Raw genomic sequence first — 19,888 nt, 5'->3', positions numbered from 1 at the left:
GCCTAGCTGCTCACTGTTGTACTCTATCATCAGTTACAGAGATCGGCACAAACTAAGTACTCAATAGCTACTAATTACATGAATGAATAGGTGTAATTTTTGGTCCAAACGGAATTTACAGTTTAATAGAAATTTTAAAATACGGATATCCGTGTCAAAGGAGCTGCTGGGTTAACGGGTTATAATTATAACTTACACTCTTTATTCTGCTTGTGATCTCTCTTTTAGTAGAGTCCTAGCTAGGGAATGGTAACCTTTTTTCTACTCCTTGCTGGGTTCAGCCATTTGAAAAGTTTGAAATAGTTCTCTGAATGTGTGGTGCTCTTTCCTGGCAATAAGATTCAATACACTGTTGCTGCAAATACTTGCCTTGTATAACTGTTATTGCTGTGTATTTTTGTTTAATCTAGGAAACAGTTGTTTTAAGTTAACATTTGGAGGTCATGAAAATACAGTGAATATGGTCAGTAGTCTTAGGTATGGTCTCCTAAAATAATAAATTATGTTTTATTTTAGAATGGCATTTAAATGATATGAATCAGTTTATTTGACCATGACTTAAATGTACATCTCTTACAAAGAAAGTATAAAAATGTCCACAAGTGTAGCCTTCAGGTCTTTTTGAAAGAGAAGAGGAATAGAACACTAAGTAACCATGTTTCCAAAGTTAGCTTTTATATTATATAAAATATATAATTCTAATGTTGTATGAGCTTTAAGTAATATAAAAACTAATATGATTTAGTGGCTATTTACCAAGAAGGCAAATAGATAACCTACGTCAATGTCATTATTATTGTTCTTGTCATTAAATGAGATCCTTGTGTTTTTGTTTGCCTGCTTAGGTGGTTTGTAAAAGAGTATCTTACATAATGATCCTTAAAAAATTTTTTAATGTTTATTTATCTTTGAGAGAGAGAGAGCAGTGGAGGGGCAGAGAGAGAAGGAGACACAGAATCCAAAACAGGCTCCAGGCTCCGTGCTGTCAGTATAGAGCCTGACTCAGGGCTTGAACCCTCGAAGTGTGAGATGGTGACCTCAACCGACTGAGCCACGTGGGTGCCCCAAAAGAGTATCTTACACAATAATCTTAAATAATGGAGCTGGCTGGTTTTCCCTGGGTAAAAAAAAAACACAACTTGTAGACACACAAATACCACCAACTTAAAAGATTTAATGTGGTTTGCATAGCAAATTAATTAGTCCTAAGCCAGAATGCTTTACTGGCAGTTTTGGTTTTGTTTGTTTACTGAATGGCCTTTCTTTCATGGTCTATGCACCTGATAGTAGTCATTTTTAGCCTGGATTTTCTGACTTTTAAAGTTGTCAAATACTGGAAGGGATGTTGTGATGCTTAATAATAATTTTGATGCACTTCAGATTCCTATGTTTCGGGATTTCTTAGGACTTTATAGAAGTTCAGCCCTTCCAGTGTAGACATGGCATATGAGACTTGAAGATTGCAAAATCAAAGAAATAGTGATAATGTGTCATGATTTCTCAGGAATCCCTTTCTACAAGCAGAAATTACAGATACTTTATATCAGGAAGATCGACAACTTTGAAACTAAAAGCTGGTAACTAAACCAAGAAAATGTTTGCATACTGGCTTTTTCACTCGCATTAGAAGGGAATGGCATACTTCTCAATTTGCGCCCTTTGATTCAAGTTGAATTTCCTGCACAAAGTACCAGAGTTGATGGAATCACATTTAAATGCGTTGTTTCTGAAATTAAGGTTTCTCCTCACCTCCAGTGAACTGGGTTATAGATGGAGGGATTTTGTAATATCGTTACATCTCAGGGCATATTTTAGTTGTTCTGGTCCCTGAAGTGCTAGGTTAGAAAGGCAAATAGACTGTATCCTCCTGTGGTCTGGCTTTGACATCTCTCACACTGCTGATTGCCAGGCTGCTGGCTGGGAGGGTGCCCCATTCTTCCCTCTGGTCAGATGATGCTCTGCTATTGTTGACAGACTGAAGTCTGTGTGCTTGCCATGGGGGATGTGGACATCACCAAAAGTGATACATTGTCATCCTTGGGTTACAGGCTGTGAGAGATGTTTGTAAATTATCATCTTAATGTATAGTAAGGGTTGAGCTGTTTCTGTGTTCATGCACACTTCCTAGAACTCTAATACTGGAAATAAAGTGGAGGTTGCCCCAGATAAGCCAGCTCTTGGCCGGACAAGGTAATTTGATCAAGCTCACAACCTGTCTTTAAGTCGAAGCATGGACTACGGTCTGAGTTCTGTACAGTAGAGGTATAAGCATGTCTCTCAATGTGCTAAGGGAATATTATTTGCATATTAAGTAGAACCTCTTAAATGATTTTGAGATGCTTGAGACCTTTCTCCTAGAGTGATTTGGATATGAGCAGTGATCGCACATGTCATTTTTGAGCAGCTGGTGAAGAAGGCAGAACATGATTATGTCACGTGCTTAATCTGTTACATCTGGTAGCTAGAAAAATTCAGAAATTCTCCGATAGAAGAGGAGATCTCTTCCTTTTTGGAGGATTTCTATCAAAAACTCTGTTTTAAACCAGGAGTTTTGTCTGCTCAGTGGTGGAGCTTGGTTAAGCTGCCTGTTGCAGTGCCCACTGAGGAAGGACTTTATATATAGTGGCCTTTGAATGCCTTCATTGCCCTAATGCTGTAAGTTTTATAACTTGAGGTAGGAAGAAGAGCTGTGATCATTTCTATGGTGGGATTATTTTGTTTTGGCCTTTGAACATCCCCATGACCCACGGAGACAGAGCCTTGATCCAGTGGGACTGAGCTTTGATCAAATGAGGCCCTGGAAGATTTTCTACTTTTCCTTTATCCTAGATTGGGAAACATTTTAAACTCTTTACATTAGACCTTCTTCACTAAGACTTCAAGTCCACTGCCTTAACTTCATTTTTAATCTAATAGTGCCTGCTTGGGCTTTTAATTACCAGCCGTTTTGTGTGGTCATGTTAGCACCTTCATTTTACCCGAAAGGGAGGCTTCGTCTTTGCCCAAAGCCTCATCGCTATAGGAACTGAACAAGGATTTCCTTGGAGAACATCTGCATTGAGCAATCTCTAAGCAACTGCCTCCGGTTTTGACAGCAGCCCTTCACTTCAGGAAAAGAAATCCCCTGTGATTTGGATGCTTCTGCAAGCATGTGGTTACAGGGAGGCAGTAGTAAAACCTACTTACATGAAAATTGTTTTCTTGGCTTTTTTTTTAAATATTAAATCCATTGAATTAGTTATAGTACTCCTATTACTTATCTTTGACTGTTGCTTTGGCCAAAAATGTTTAGCGTAATGAGCCTCTCAAAAGAGTAGCTATTGAGAAATGAAGAGTGCATTTCTTTGGCGCTGATTATTCAAGTGATTTCATAATAAGCAGAAGTACGATTGTATTTTTTGATGTGGAATACTTGGCAGTGCCCCCTCCTCCCTCCTACAGAGAGCACTGAAGTAATGACACCTTTAAAGTAACATCCATCTCTTCCATACCAGGTCACTTCAGGTGGAACGTTCATTGGCATTGGACGGAAAACACCGGATTGCCAAGGAAACACCAAGTACTTCCGCTGTAAATTCTGCAATTTCACTTACATGGGCAACTCCTCAACTGAACTAGAACAACATTTTCTTCAGACTCACCCGAACAAAATAAAAGCTTCTCTCCCCTCCTCTGAGGGTGCAAAACCTTCAGAGAAAAACTCTAACAAATCCATCCCTGCACTTCGATCTGGCGATTCTGGAGACTTGGGAAAGTGGCAGGACAAGATCACAGTCAAGGCAGGAGATGACACTCCTGTTGGCTACTCGGTGCCCATCAAGCCCCTCGATTCCTCGAGACAAAATGGTACAGAGGCCACCAGTTACTACTGGTGTAAATTCTGTAGTTTCAGCTGTGAGTCCTCTAGCTCACTTAAACTGTTAGAACATTACGGCAAACAGCACGGAGGAGCGCAGTCAGGCTGCCTTAATCCAGAATTGAATGATAAGCTTTCCAGGGGCTCTGTCATTAATCAGAATGATCTAGCCAAAAGTGCAGAAGGGGAGCCAATGACCAAGGCAGACAAGGGCTCTAGTGGGGCTAAAAAGAAGGATTTCTCCAGCAAGGGAGCAGAGGATAACATGGTGACCAGCTACAATTGTCAGTTCTGCGACTTTAGATACTCCAAAAGCCATGGCCCCGATGTAATTATAGTGGGGCCGCTTCTCCGTCACTATCAGCAGCTCCATAACATTCATAAGTGTACTATTAAACACTGTCCATTCTGTCCCAGAGGCCTTTGCAGCCCAGAAAAGCACCTTGGAGAAATTACTTATCCATTTGCATGTAGAAAAAGTAATTGCTCCCACTGTGCACTCTTGCTTTTGCACTTGTCTCCTGGGGCGGCTGGAAGCTCAAGAGTCAAACACCAGTGCCACCAGTGCTCGTTCTCCACCCCTGATGTAGATGTGCTCCTCTTCCATTACGAGAGTGTGCATGAGTCCCAAGCATCAGATGTCAAACAGGAAGCCAATCATCTGCAAGGATCGGATGGGCAGCCAGCTGTCAAGGAAAGCAAAGAACACTCATGTACCAAATGTGATTTCATTACCCAGGTGGAAGAAGAGATTTCCCGACACTACAGGTAAGCCATAGCGGGGTGGGGGTGGGGGAGGATATTAACAGAATGATAGGAAGAATCCGGAGGGCTGATCCAAGAATCATTGGGAATGATTGCAGTGACTTGGGGAAGTTACAGGACGAGTGAACATAAAAGATCGTTCATAAAACTGCAGATTATGTATTTATAGATGTGGTAACCACAGATTCTAATTTGGTTACTTGTTTCAGACCATTTACTCTTCTGCTTCATACCTGTTTTGTTTACTGAGTGTGTTTTAAAAATTGCAGTGATGACGGTAATGCTGATGAGTTTACTCGTTTACCACAATCCCATTTATTTGTCCTTGCTAAGTGACTCCACATCCCATAATTTTTGATGGAGGAGCTCCCAAATGAAAGGTGCCATTATAACATGTTCTCTTCTCTACTCCAACTGGAAAACGATCCGCTTGAGAACACGTTGCTCATTTTTCTTTTCAAATGAGATTGGACATCCTTCTGGCTTTAAAACATTGAGCAACACCTTTGTTTTGCAAAGAAACCGTAATCTGAAGGCGAGCGTATTGTCATAGGTGTGACTTTGGATTTCTGTACACTCATTCCTCGGAGCAGGTAAAACCACTTCGGCTATTCCAGATTCATAAACAAAGATACAGGATATATGTTCATTTTTTTTTTCACTTCGACCCTATTCTCTGTATAAATGTTAGTCTTCCCAGTTCACCTTTCGTGTTTTCTAAAGACGGGTTTAGGATACGTATCTTTATTTCATTTCTGTATTCATTCCTTAACTGATTAATTCCAAAAATGTGCATTGTGCCAGGCATTGATGATAAAGGAGAGAACAAGATGAACATAGTCAATGCCCACAGGGAACTTACAGTTTAGTAGGGAAGACGTTCACAGATCATTGTGAGTACGAGTGTCATGACAGATGAAGTAGAGGCCACTGTGTTTGATGAGAATGACCTCATAGCCCAATATGGTAGATGAGGAAATGCCTCTTTGAAGAAGGAACATTTACACTGAGAGTTGGTTATATGACTAGGAATTAGTTTAGCACAATCCCGGTAATACAGCATGTTCTGATGTTACTTGGCACTCAGTGGGTGTTTTCTTGCAATAGTGCTTAGAGACGCATCAAAGTAAAGAGCTTTATCTACTCCTTTTAAGTGTTTTTCCGTATGTAGACTCAGTATCCTAGTTCAAAAATCTAGTCATTTTATTTTTCCCATCCCAAGATTCTAAACAGTTCCTCTCATTCTTTTTGAAAGCGTGTGTTAGTTTAAGTGCGTGTGTGTTTTGTCAGTCACCAGTAATGAAGCAGTTCATGTCCAACAATAGGCTAATAATGTTAGATGTTAATTTGAAGGGCATCCTAATGTTCACAGTGAATCTAAATGTTCAGAAAACACTTCCTTGAGATTTACACTGTTTAATTTATAAGGTCAGCCCTAGGAAAGACACAGTCCTGCAATCAAATATGTGTTCACACTTGTAGTGAGTGTTTCTGGCTCCTCTGATGTTAGCTGCATGCTAATTTATTTCTGGGCTAGCAGACATTAGCTTCCTTCTGAGCTTTACTGGTGCGCATATACATTTGTTAGGTGCTGTAAAAATTAGGTAATCTTGTCTGGGTTTAAAAGAGGAGACTTTCTTTAATCATGAGGAAATTAGCCACACACACCCCCCCCCCCCCACACACACACACTATACACACACATGTACATGCCTACACATCTGGATACCAGATCATTTGCATTAGTCGCTCTTTTTGAGGAAGCTGAGGCCATTGCTTGAAAACCTGTCTGGAAAAACAGACTTTCTGTATGCTTTGGTTAAACAAAAAAAATTCTCCCAAGAAATGAAAGTATGAATAAAAATATGACTGAATAATTTCAGAGTTTAGTTAGTAGTCAGTAAGGACAATACGCTCTAGAAGGAAGAGACTAGTCTCTTATTGTTCACTGCTCTGTCTACACAATTTAGCACAGTGCCAGAATGGCTAATAAGTGCTCAGTGAGTAGATCTTTAAGTAAATGAAGTGCCTGTGAGTTTTTGACTTCACAGTCGTTAAGGATAAGCCAAGATCTCCATGGTGAGTTACAGTTTAATCTGAGACTATTATAAAGTCTCAAACCCTTCTGAAGATTTAGGGCTCCACACCAAATAACAATTGTTTGTGCATTTTGGATGTCAGTCAGCCTTTCAGCACTTTATTAGATGAGAAAACTGAGCAGTACTTGTTCCTAGGGCATTAAAATACTCCTGCACTTGTTCTTAAAACCTGATGTAATTTGTCTGGTCCTGGATCCTTTAGGTTGCTGAGTAGTTTATCTCTGATCTGTTTATGAGATCTTATAGAAATATTTGAAATGTGGAGACTTATACTTTCAGAAACTCTACTGCAAGTTGAACAACAGTGGAGGCTTGAGGGATACGAAAGGGAATAGTTCTGTGGGTGCTGAAAATCTGTTCTATCAACGCATTTTCCCCACATGCTGTATTTTGAAGATAGTATAAAAGAACAAGTTTACCATATCACAGTAATATTTTTTCTGGTTAAATTTATGTTGATTCATATTATTCATGTTGGGAAACTTTCTCCATAATTCTGGTATAACTAGGGAATATTCTTGGCTTTTGAGTGCTTTATAAATAAGACTTACAGTGTAGTAAGAAGGTAGTACAATCTATGATCTATAAAATATGTGAAATCAGGTAGCTATAAGAAAAACTACAGCTGAGAAGCAGGAGAGTTGATTTAGAGCTATGAGTGAAATCCTTAGTGTGGATTCTATTTGGTGGGCATTTTCATGAAGAACCAGGTTTAACCTCAGTTGAATTGAAAACATTATTCAGTCAGCAACTGGAACTTGATCAGTTCTTTTTTCCTAACATTTCATATTTATTTATGGTGCCCCTAGCTCACATTTGACTGACTTACTGTATTCCACCCATGAATTTGTTTCTCACACTCCATTTCTTTTATTATTTATCACTTGATTAAACAGCATACCCCTTCTCTAATTGACCACCATTCTCATCAAAATTGTCAGTGTTGTAACTTACCGTTCTGGAGTCAGTAGGAGCACTGTCCCCTTAGAAAACAATGATACTAGATGAAACATACTTTTCAATGCCTTGCTAGACTCCTGTGAATTAAGGGAAACTTCTGAAACTTTTCTCGTCTTTCCTTCACCAAGATTGGACAAAACCCAGACTGGGGAGAAGTGAACAGCAAGCATGGAGTGTGAGGTTGCACTGACGCAAATAGCAGTCGGTCAGGAGACTATGCCTGGAGTCACTGAGAGAGAGAGGCTGCTGAATCTGAGTTTTACTTTAAGCTGGCACCTTGAAGGTAGCTAAAGTGATTCCACATTTAGAGCCTTCGCTGACTTCTGTCAGAAGTAGGCACACATTTGTCTAGATGAAATACTCCATTTTCACCTCCATGATATCTGTGGCATAAGATAAACCTTATCTTATATGAGCTCATTATTACAAAAACTCACCATATGCAGAGGGATATAAACCATTCTATGGGAAATAAGTAGGAAATGTCATAATGGCTTTTTAGATACCTGGGGAAATTGTAAGTTATGAAAATACAGTAAATTTTTCAGTTATAAAAAAGTTATAAAAATATAATGTTTTTCAGTTATAGAAAAGTAGTGTTTAAATAATGAAAATCAGATTTACAAATCAAACTGCATGAGACTATAAATGACTAGAAATACTCAAAAAAGAATCAAACAGCATTTTTTGAATTGAAAATATAGTTATTGAAACTTAAAATGTAGACAGGTTCAGTAACAGATTTGCAAGTGATAGAAGGCAAATGAGTTCATTGCAAGTTAAATCTGAAGACATTAGCCAGAATATTTAAAAGAGTGGATAGGGATGGAAAGTATCAAAAGTAGATAGTGGGTTTTAAAAACACAATAAGCTGTTTTAGCCTGCATCTAATTAGAGTTCCAGGAGGAAAGAATATATAGAATGGAAGGTAGGCAAGTAGTATTTGAGGAGATAATGGCAGATTTTCTCGAATTGAAAGATGAAAGACATAAGCACACAGATACAAAAAAAAACATAGCATCCACTAAAACAGGGACATAAGCAAATAAATTCAGTCATAGACACATTGTGGTAATAATTAAAATGCTACAGAGGTCTTAGAGCCTCCAGAGGGAAACTACGTATCAACTCCTTAGAAAAGACAATTAGGTTACTCTAGCAGACTTCATCAACAACAATGGAAACCAGAAGAGGGAGAAAGTCTATTCAAAGTTTTGAAGGAAAAAAACACCAAAAAAATGGTCGACTTAGTATTGTCTACCTGTGAAAACAACCTTCGAAGAAAAAGCAAAATATTTCCACATAGGCAAAGACTAGGGGACTGTGGATAAATCAGTCATAGCCTGCCTTATTTATGCAATTAAAAAGAAATAGACTAAGGTGTTGGGCAACACAGTATGAACATTTGTAGGGGTTATGATCAGAAGTAAGGTGCTTTACGGCCCTTGAATTGTCTGGAGTTAGTTGAGTTAGGACTTTGCTGTGCATACTTGGAAACTTTTAAAGTTAACTAATGAAGGAATAGGAAACGGGTACATAACTTCTGAAGCTATAGAGAATGGCACAACAAAATAAGATTCCATCTATTTTCTAAAAAATGGCAAGACAGGATAAAAGGTAAAAATGCATAAATAGATGAATATTTAAGTGGATAAACAATTCCAAAAGTAAGATGGTAAAAAAGAAAAGACCAGCTATCAAAACCTTAATGAACCTGTGTAGATTAAACTTTCCACTTAAAAGGTATTGTCTGACTTATTAAAAAAGAAAATTCAAGGGACACGTGGGTGGCTGCCTCAGTTGGTTAAGCATCCGACTCCTGATTTTGGTTCAGGTCAGGATCTCACACTTGTGGGATTGAGCCCCGCATTGGGCTCTGCACTGAGTGTGCAGCCTGCTTGGGATTCTCTCTTTCCCTTCTCCCTCTGCCCTTCCCCCATTTGCTCTCTCTCTCTCTCTCTCTCTCTCTCTCTCTCTCTCTCTCTCTCAAAATAAATAAACTTAAAAAAAAGAAAATTCAACTATATATAAGCTGTTTATAAGATATACACTCAAAATATAAGGCTATGGAGAGTTTGTAACAAAAAAAATAAATGGAGTTATAAGCAATATAAACCAAAGGAATATGGAGATAGCTTTATTAATCTCAGACAATTTAGATAAATTGTCTGACAATTTTAAGACAATTTTAAGATAAAAAGCATAGGAAGGATAAGTCAATACATAATGATAAGATGTTCATGACTTGAGGGAGATAGAACAATTCTAAATATATAAACTATAAATAAATCCATATGTAAAACAAAAATTGATCAACAACTACAAGGAAAATATGACAAACCACAATCACAGTGATAGATTTTAAGAAACCTTTCTTATTAGAGGTTGAATGAAAAAAATCTTCAAAATATAAAAGATTAGAGCAGCAAATTAACAAACTTGTTTTAATTAAAATATATCAATTGTGCATCCAACTATTTAGAGGATTCACATGCCTTTCCAGCAGTTTTAACATACTTAGAAAAATGGACAAACATTAAGCCAAAAAGAAATCAGATTTCAGAAAAACATATCACACAGAACATATCCTTTGACTCAGTATAATTAAGTTGGGTCTCAATAACAAAAAGGTAAGAATAAATGAAGTTACACAAGGCAAATAGTAACAAGAGAAACAATTAGGTCACTTTATCTCAGAAAACATGGGTGTTAAAAAAATTATAAAGGGTGGGGTGGCTGGGTGACGCAGTTGGTTGGTTAAACATCAGACTCTTGATCTCAGCTTAGGTCACAGTACCTGAGTTTGAGCCCCACATGAGATTGAACTGGGTGCTGATGGCACGGAACCTGCTTGGGATTCTGTCTCTCCTTCCTTCTTCTCTCTGCCCCTCCCCTGCTTGTGTGCACTCTGGCTCTCTCTCAAGATAAATAAACTTTAAAAAATTGCAAAGGGTAAAATGGTCGGTACATATGACTGCATAAAGTGAATTTGACAAATTCTGGCAATATCAGATGCTCATGTTCCCAATGGAAGCATTATTTTACTCCTCAGATAATTTCTTTCATCAGTACAGTAGGAAACCTGTGCAGAAATGTTCACAGTAGTATTTTTTGAAAGAGCAGAACAACCAAAACAAAAATCAGAAACAAGAACAGGAAAAAAATACCAACTGATAATAATACCTTTTAAATATTACTAAAGAATTTGTAGATTTTTATACAGTGGAATGTTACACAGTAGTGAATTTGAATAAATGGCAGTTGAACAGGACATATGAATCTTATAAGCATAATTTTGCCTGAATCAAACAAATTGAAGACTATTTGTAGCTGGATACTATTTTATGTAAGTTTGAAAACTAGCAAAACAAAACCATATACATATATTCATTATATATATGTTTGTGTGTATATTCACATAGATACCATGTATATTCATATACGTTCATGTACATATATGGAACTATACCACAAATATAATTTCTTCTATATCATCTCTATGTGTATACATGCACACACACACACACACACACACACAGTTCTCTCTGTATTTCTCTGTATATGTATATATGCCCACACACAGAGGGCATATTGAATATATTTACCTATATAAAATCATATCCTATGATTCTATGATTATGTTCTAACTTGTATTTTTATAACATTTTTATAACAAAAATAAATGTTTTTATAACATTCATTATTAAATATGAATGTGTATATGTATTTATGTAAGCACATATATAGGTAGAATGTGTGTATGACTAACATTACATAAAATTTTTAAATAAAGTGAAATACCAATTTTCATCAATACACAAGTCCAATAAATATTTGAGTGAATGCCCAGTTCCCCTTATGATTAAATAACTACTTAAAAAGCATTAATAATATCATTGTCTACCTGCTTGTTATCTACAATGTGTGAAAATTGATATCCTTTTTGGTAGTGCATGTGATGATAAGCATCTGTCCAATTGGAGATTTATGAATGCATTTAAAAAATTTCAAACAGTGTTTGAATCTTTTAGACATAAAATATATAACCTGGGCTGAAGGAAATAACACTGGATACCATAATTGCTTAAATTAATGTAGCTACTGCTCAATTTCTACCTTAAAAGAGCTCAGAGAAGAGCATAGTGAAGGATAAATTTTATGTAAGCATTTAATTATCAACACATCTGAAAAAGCCAAGTATACAGTGCATTAGGACAGAGTTTCTCAAAGGGTGAGGGCCATGATGGTTACATTTAGATTTGTGTATATTTATGTGACATGTTCTTTTAAACAGTACCTAATAAATCAGTTCCCTGTAATACCTTGAAATGGACCTAATAGTTCAAGCTGAAAATTCCCATTGTGAGATAAAACATTACCCAGGATATTATATCCTTCAAGAAAATAACCCACAAATGGCACAACCTTTGTTTGTATACATTATTAGAATTTCATATTTCATGATTCTGAAGACTTTTTGCACAAGAATGATGATCAATTCTTGGAATAAAATAAATTTTAGCTATAATTTCTAGTTCATGTTAGTTTATGGAAATCATTTCCCATTTCTTATTCATGTTCTATTTTATGGAGAGGTTTGTCTTCCTATTTTGAATATTTGGGTAGGGGATATCTTCTTTTTGGAAGTGAGTTAAGGGAATCATAACTTGAAGTTTTTCAGATATGACATGAGTTAAATGAAATCACCGAGACCCCCTTAAAAAAAAACAGTTACTACAAATGAGTAAATACTAATCAGATTATTTCAGCTTTAAAAATATGAGTGGGTTGAGTGGAATCTTACACAAAGTTCAGTTTATCTTATGTTTTGTAGACCGTTCCTTTGCACTTCACTAAAGCTGAATATTATTATACTTCCAGCTTCTAAAATTTGATTGATCTGGTTATTCACCTGTAATTCCTTTTTTTTTTTTTCCTGGTCTTTGTCTCTCAGATGCTCTCTTCACCTGCTTTCCGCTCCCTCATTCTCCAGTGTCATTAATCTCCAGTATCCTATGTTAGAGGCCTTTGTACCAGCAAAAGTTGTATTACAAAAATGGCTAACTTTATTAGATATCAGATCTATTGATCTATATTTAAATTAAATCACCTTCACTTACTTCTTCTGTGGCAACTTGTCTGTAGGTGTGAGATTCTGTAATTACCAAAAAAATACCTTTTGAAGTCTAATTGATGAGTATTTATGATTTATTCATTTGCTTCAATGCTCTGTTTAGTCATTGAAGAAAAACTGTGGCTAAGAAATACAGTTATTTGGTAGAGGAGAGCTTTTCAAATACTGGCAGAAATCTCTGGAAGTTTACATTTAGAGGAGAAAAGGCATTGCTCCTAGCTGACTTCACAGATACCGTAGGCTGGTTTATTATGAAAATAGAAATACAGAAGTATTATCAGAATAGCGTAATAAAAGAGTAGCATCTTGAGACCCCTGGGTGACTGTCAATTGAGTGTCCGAATCTTGATTTCAGCTCACTCAGGTTGTGATCCCAGGGTCGTGGGATTGAGCCCCGATCAGGCTCCACTCCCAGTGTGGATCCTGCGTAAGATTCTCTGTCTCCCCTTCTGCCCCTCCTCCCACTTGCACACTCACTCTTGCTCTATCTACAGAAAAGAAAAAAGAGTTACATCTTTTAGCTGATCTTTTTCTAAAATCCAGAAAATTTCAGCCCTTTATGAATTTTGAAAATAATATATTTAACTTCTGATGAATGAAACACTACTACTAAGGCCACTGAAATATGAATGGATCTGAAATGAATGCATTTTTATAGCATAAGAAAATTCTGTTAAGTAGGATAAGGAATAAAACATCTTTTCTCACAGAAATGTTGTTGTTTGAATTAAGTCCAATTTGGTCTTTGGTTAGGCAGCTAGTAGTTTTCTCTGGAGGCAGGGATGCTTTCGCTTTTTTAATACATTTCTTTGATTCACGTCCTCACTGTCTAAAATATTTCATGAGACATACTGAGATTTTGTGTAAGTATATCCCAAATATTGCATGGGGCATACTTACACTAAGGTATTTCATTGTTTGCACTGACATTCAAGTTGCCATGGTGTGTTTTATCTAGCAGCCCTGTGCTAAGGAGATCTACAAAATGACATCTTTTTTCCTTAGGTAGCATGAGGAGAGTGTTTGCTATCCATTTGGCAGGAGAATATAGAATTCAAATTAATGCAGGGCATATATTTGTATTGTCTTTTCAGTTCGTGTGGCTTAATGTAGCCAGAAGTTCTAGGAGTTCTTAAATAATGAAGAATTTATTCCAAAACGCCATTCAGAATATACCATCTATGAAATACCTATGCACTTTCAATATTTCTCTGCTGCTTTATGATTCTACCTAGTGAATCCAGCATCCTGAACATCCACAGAGTGGTAGTGGTTCATTCCTTTTGTTAAAGTATGGATTTACTCTTGGATGTTCTGGGTGGGGGTGGATACAGAGATGTGTGAACTTTGATCTTGACCTGAAGGCACTTGCAATATAACTGTAAAGTAAGACATCCACAAGATTTTAATAAAAGGCAATGTGGAAAAAGTCCTCAGAAGAAAACAGAGATTAAGAGTAGATCAGACGATGCTGGATTTACTCGGGTTTAGTCATTAGGGAAGTCTTCATGGATGAGAACGTGGATCTTGAGAAATGCAAGGACGATTCCTTGAACTTGTTTGAGGTTTTCATATTAATGTTGATAAGATTAAATCCATTTTGTAGGTTAGAGGCGAGTCCAAACTCATGTATTTTCATAGTGACTAAACTTTTATTCTTCAGTAATGTTTCTTCTAGTAGGAGTTAAATCATCTGTTTTTATTTTTAGTGGACATGGCATTATGGGCATTATGTTGAAGGTCTTTTCAGCTATTATTGAGAGAATGACACATGTCAGAGAATATGTGCACATCTTTCAGGAACTAATTCCTGAATAAGCTAGTAACATTGCATCAGCTACCAAACAGCATGCATGAAAGAGTACCCATGGACAAGAGTTAAATACTGTGTCATGTCTCCATGTTATTCTATGTGAATTGTCTTGTCTGTGCTTCAGATCCTTTTTTTTTTAATTTTTCAAAGTTCATTTATTTATTTTGAGAGAAAGAGAAGGTGTGCAAGCAGGGGAGGGGCAGAAAGAGAGGGAGAGAGAGAATGCCAAGCAGGGATCCCAAGCTGACAACACAGAGCCCAATGAGGGGCTCAATCTCATGAGTCGTGAGATCATGACCTGAACCGAAATCAAGATTCAGACATTTAACTGACTAGCCATGCAGGTGCCCCTGTGCTTCAGATTCTCATCCTATGAAGAAGGGATGAGAATATGTTGAGAGATAATGTATATAAATGACCTCACACTAAAAATAGTGAAAGATGATCCCCAAACAATGAAATAAAAAGAAAAAAGAAAAATTACTGTTTGGGAATTATGCTTGACAATGTTATATTTGTAGTTTTAACTTCCAAAGCTGTTACTGTTGACTCTCAGAGGTGGGTAGTATATTGTATGTGCTTTACGATGGAAGATGATGTTGCTAATCATGTAGAATTCATTTGAAAATGTTCTGCCAAGTGTTGAGACTTTATTCCAAACTAATACCCATCTTGAAGTTATTTCTGATCATGACTTTGTGACTTTCGTGTTTTTTTAATGTTTTGTTTACTTTTGAGAGAGAGAGTGAGCAGGAGAAGGCAGAGAGAGAGGGAGACACAGAATCTGAAGAATGCTCCAGGCTCTGAGCTGTCAGCACAGAGCCCAATGTGAGGCTCGAACCCGCAAACCATGAGATCATGACCTGAGCCAAAGTAGGATGCTCAACCGACTGAGCCACCCAGGTGCCCCTGTTGCTGTTGAAGATGTGGTCTGGGGACTAACAGCATCAGAATCATTTGGGATTTTATAAGAAATACAGACAGAATATTGGGTACCACCCCAGACTTCAGAATCAGAATCTGGATTTCCACAAGTTCCCAGGTGATTCCTAGGCATGCTAGAGCTTAAGAAACACTGATCTAGAGGTTAGTGTAGGCTATTAAAAAGTTTATATTTCTCTAAGCTTTTGAAAGTAGAGCCATGTTGTCTTTTAAAACTATTTTCTATCTTGTATTTAAGACTGATAGTACAGGGAGAAAGAAGTCTCCTTCAGGTCTCTAGAGTACTGTGAAGCAAATCGCCTTTTCTGCTTCACCTAGTTGTGTTCAATGGCCTGAGAGATTGAGCCTGTTTAGCAGTTTACTGCTTAATTGTCAAACTTTGCTCTCTTTTCATTAATAGTTGTTACACCCAGAATCTTAAGGACATTACCTGTGTTTCATTAAAGTTAGGGGGTTGGGGATGCCTTGTCATTAATTTGTTGAGAACCACGATGTATCTGTTAATGTAGCTCTTAGATACCGGCCCCTGTATTGGTGTCCCCTGGGGACCTTGTTCAAAATTCAGATTCTCAGGTTATGTCCAGGAAATCCTGATGGAGTGAGGCAAGGGGAGGTGCCTTGCATACTATGCTGGTAAGAAACTCCTTAATGCAGTGCTCTGCAGAGCCTGTTTTGTAAACCATTGGTGTAGTCTTCTGCTGTCAGATTACCAGGGTCCCTTCCTCTCATATTTCCATTTTCCATATTACCAATAATTTAATTTATTTCTGTGTAAAGTTAAAAATTTAGGCAGCTAAGGGTAGAAAAATAGAACATTGGCCTGGAAAGGAGAGGCCCTGTGTTCCTGACTTGATGTAAACAAAAATGTTCAGGTCACTGTTTTCCCTGTTCAGTTACCTGTAAAATGGGCTTTATACTTCAATGGAATGTGAGATCAGCTATGTGTGAGTGTTTTGAACTTTTCAGGAGATAAGGTGTGTGAGTTCATCTTGTTATCACAACTTTATTTTAATATCCTTCCTTTTCCAGTGCATTTTCACCATAAAACCTGGTTCTCACTGAGACCTTATCTCTGCAGTTTCTGGTTTTCTTTGTTTTTGTTTTGGGGTGTGTGTGTGTGTGTGTGTGTGTGTGTGTGTGTGTGTGTGTTTTATTGTTTCTGTTTTTGGTTTTTACTTTTTACCTGACAGCCTCCAGCACCTGCCTCAAGGAAGGTTTTGCCCAGAACAGTCAGATCAAGAGCTCCTCTGTGGGGCAGATCAGAATAGCTCTTGCTGAGACCTGCAAAGACTGAGGGAGTTGTCCTTTGGGGACAGGAACTTGGAATTAGAGAACCTAGAAGCCCCAGACACCCTCTCTGAGGATGATACTTTGTGATAAATTCATTGCCTGGGCAGGGACCCCAGGGCCTGAGGACATACCAGTCAAATATTGGGTAAGGGTTGGATGTACTGTCTTTATTTGGTGGAGGAACAGTATGACTGAAGGACATTTCTAGATTGCAGAATAAGTATATATTGAAAACACATAATCTTAATTACTGAGATAATATTATGATTCTCAACCACCTTAATGAATCCATTCAAGGCATCTCCACCTCCTAAGACTTTAATAAAACACGGGTAATATTCTTTCTATCTTTGTTATTCAGAGTCTTAAGATTCTGGGTCTATTAATGAAAAGAGGGTACAGCTTGACAATTAAGCAGACTACTAAACTCCTCATTCTTTCAGGCCTGTGAACGCCACCAGGTGAAGCAGAAAAGGCATAGAATATATTCCACCTGTCAGTGTCTTAAAGCAAAGGCTCCTCTAGGAAATTAGCTTGGTTTTAAGAATGATGTTTGTCACGGTTAAGGTATATAGGGGAGTGGAAAAGGATGATACCAAAATGCTAGTTTGTAAGTTTAAACTCCTTTGCACAAAAGTAAAGAATGCAGATTCACACAGAAGAGAGGGGCTTTATTTAATTTTAGGATTTATACTGGTTAACTCTTATTTACTTACCTACTATGGGTGTTATTTACTTAATATTCCTGAGAACCATATGAAGAGCCACTATTATTTTCATTTCGCAAATGAAGACATCGGGGCAAATTTAGTAAATTGTCGAAAGTTACACATAGAGTAAAATACAGAGCCAAGATTGAAACTCATGCATTCAGATTCTAGAGTCTGTATACTCTTATGTGGACTAATTGCTTCTCCAATAAATATTTTGTTTTAAAATATTTTAAAGTATTTTGTTGCATGGTGCTCTAGGAAGTTGTATTTCTTCTATTGTGTGTTGGTACTTTCTCCTTCCTGTTGCTCTAGAATTAATTGTCTTGATTTCTTGAAATAACATTACCATAGTTCTTTAGAATTTTTTTTTACTTTGGAATTTTTTTTAATACTTTTTGTACTTTGTTTTGTATAAAACACCAGGTTTGGTAGACGTAGCTGTGGCAATTTATAGTCTTAATTTTTAGGAAGGGATCCCTTCACAGGTTTCAAGCAGAGACCCCACCACATGAAGGAAACCATAAACTTACTGATATAACAGGTGGTGAACTCATTAGAACTGTCTACAAATGAAGGTTGATCAGAGCTTGCGAACGTGCGTCCTGAAGTTTGTTTTTCGTGACTTAGTAGATTATGTGGTATATCTTCAGTAGAGTATTTCCTGGGTATGTTTTGACCTTTAACCGTTCTGATACATCCATTTTTCTTTGTATGATTGAGCCTGGTAAACGTAACAATTTTTTGGTAAAATTTTATCAAGTTTATCTGAATTTTATCAAGTATTGGACATACTTGAATATAGTTTTGGTAGGAAAGTTCTTTACTTAAACTTTCCATAGGTTCCCAGTCCTAGATTTTGAGTCTTGTCTTTTGTCCTTTGTGATCTTAATCCTGCTATGGGGTTTTTTCTGGCCTTGACTTCAGGGGCAAGATTCTTCCTCCTGGTCACAGACATCTTCTCCTTAAGGGTTAGGCTTCTTTCACTTGAGAAAATTAATTTTAATATTGTATTTTTAATGGTCAATTCATCATTGAATTATTTACCTTTGTTGTAGTTCCTTTTATTTTATTTTTACTACTTAAACAATAAAAATAGTAGAAAAGGTAGAAAACAATCTTCTGTAAAAATTGGAAATTAAATATCCATATTTATTCAACAAATGTAAGTTTTCAATAAGAAGATCATTTTGTATTGCATTAAGTACTCTCAACAAATACTGGGTGACATTTTGTTACATGTTATAATACCTCTGAATTTTGCTTCCATAAAATATGAACATTCTTTTGGATTTTCATCCATCAGACAGGTCTCATAAGGGAATGAGAAACTGTTAAGGTCCCAAAGTGACTTAAACATACATATAACCATGCTACTTCTGTGTTTATAACCTTGCAATTGCTTCCTTTAGCCTCTGAAGATATCTGCCTCCTTACCATGGTCTTCAGATCTCTAGATGACCCCTCCAGCTTGTTGAGTGACATACTTTCTGTTACTTATTCCTCTAAAGCAGCAGTGGCCTCAGTTCAGTATTTTGTACTTGCTAGGATGTGCTTCTGTCCTTCCTCTTCCTGCAACAAGAATAGCTCCTTTTCATCCTTTGGTTTTCTCTTCCAGACTACCCTATGCAGCCCATCAATCCCATTACCATCCTATCATTTTCATACTTAGAACATATTATTCTTTATATGTATTTGTAGTCTAAGGGGAAGACCATCCTTCCTGGCTAGACTCTAAACACCAAGTAAACAAAGACTATGTGTCTTCTATACACCAGTGTGTACCCAGTGCCTGGCAAAGTACTTTGTGATGATTATCTATAGGTCTATAGACAAGTACATGTTTTTCAGTAGCTTTAAGTAATAGCTCTCAAAACTTACTTTGTTAGTTTAAGTTGTCAATACATGATATCAGTGAAGTAGCAAGTGTCTCTCATGGGGTTTAAAGAGCCACACAAAGTTTTTATAGTTAAAAAAGTGTGCCTTGGGGCGCCTGGGTGGTGCAGTCGGTTAAGTGTCTGACTTCAGCCAGGTCACGATCTCGCGGTCCGTGAGTTCAAGCCCCGCGTCAGGGTCTGGGCTGATGGCTCAGAGCCTGGAGCCTGTTTCCGATTCTGTGTCTCCCTCTCTCTCTGCCCCTCCCCCGTTCATGCTCTGTCTCTCTCTGTCCCAAAAATAAATAAACGTTGAAAAAAAAATTTAAAAAAAAAGTGTGCCTTATCCAAGTCATTTGTGTACCTTTCCAGTATGCCTTTTTGGGTACAGGGCCTCTGTTCTTTGTTAATCAAACAGTTGTCTTAATATGACAGTGTTCCATCT

General features: G+C 37.2%; 1 protein-coding gene across 4 annotated transcripts in view; it reads left to right on the top strand.

The window, feature by feature from the left end:
* The window catches only part of TRPS1 (transcriptional repressor GATA binding 1), a 259,654-nt gene that overhangs the window by 58,919 nt on the left and 180,847 nt on the right, over window positions 1-19,888 (top strand). For all 4 annotated transcript variants that reach the window (XM_047842490.1, XM_047842488.1, XM_047842491.1 and 1 more), the window contains one exon: window positions 3,495-4,624. In XM_047842490.1, the coding sequence (XP_047698446.1) occupies window positions 3,495-4,624 (1,130 nt within the window). The remainder of the gene's footprint in view (window positions 1-3,494; window positions 4,625-19,888) is intronic.

This window comes from Prionailurus viverrinus, chromosome F2 (genome assembly GCF_022837055.1).
Source record: "Prionailurus viverrinus isolate Anna chromosome F2, UM_Priviv_1.0, whole genome shotgun sequence".
In the NCBI taxonomy this organism is placed as follows: Eukaryota; Metazoa; Chordata; class Mammalia; order Carnivora; family Felidae; genus Prionailurus; species Prionailurus viverrinus.
The sequence above is the reverse complement of the archived record's forward strand: the minus strand, read 5'-3'. Positions and strand labels throughout refer to the sequence as shown.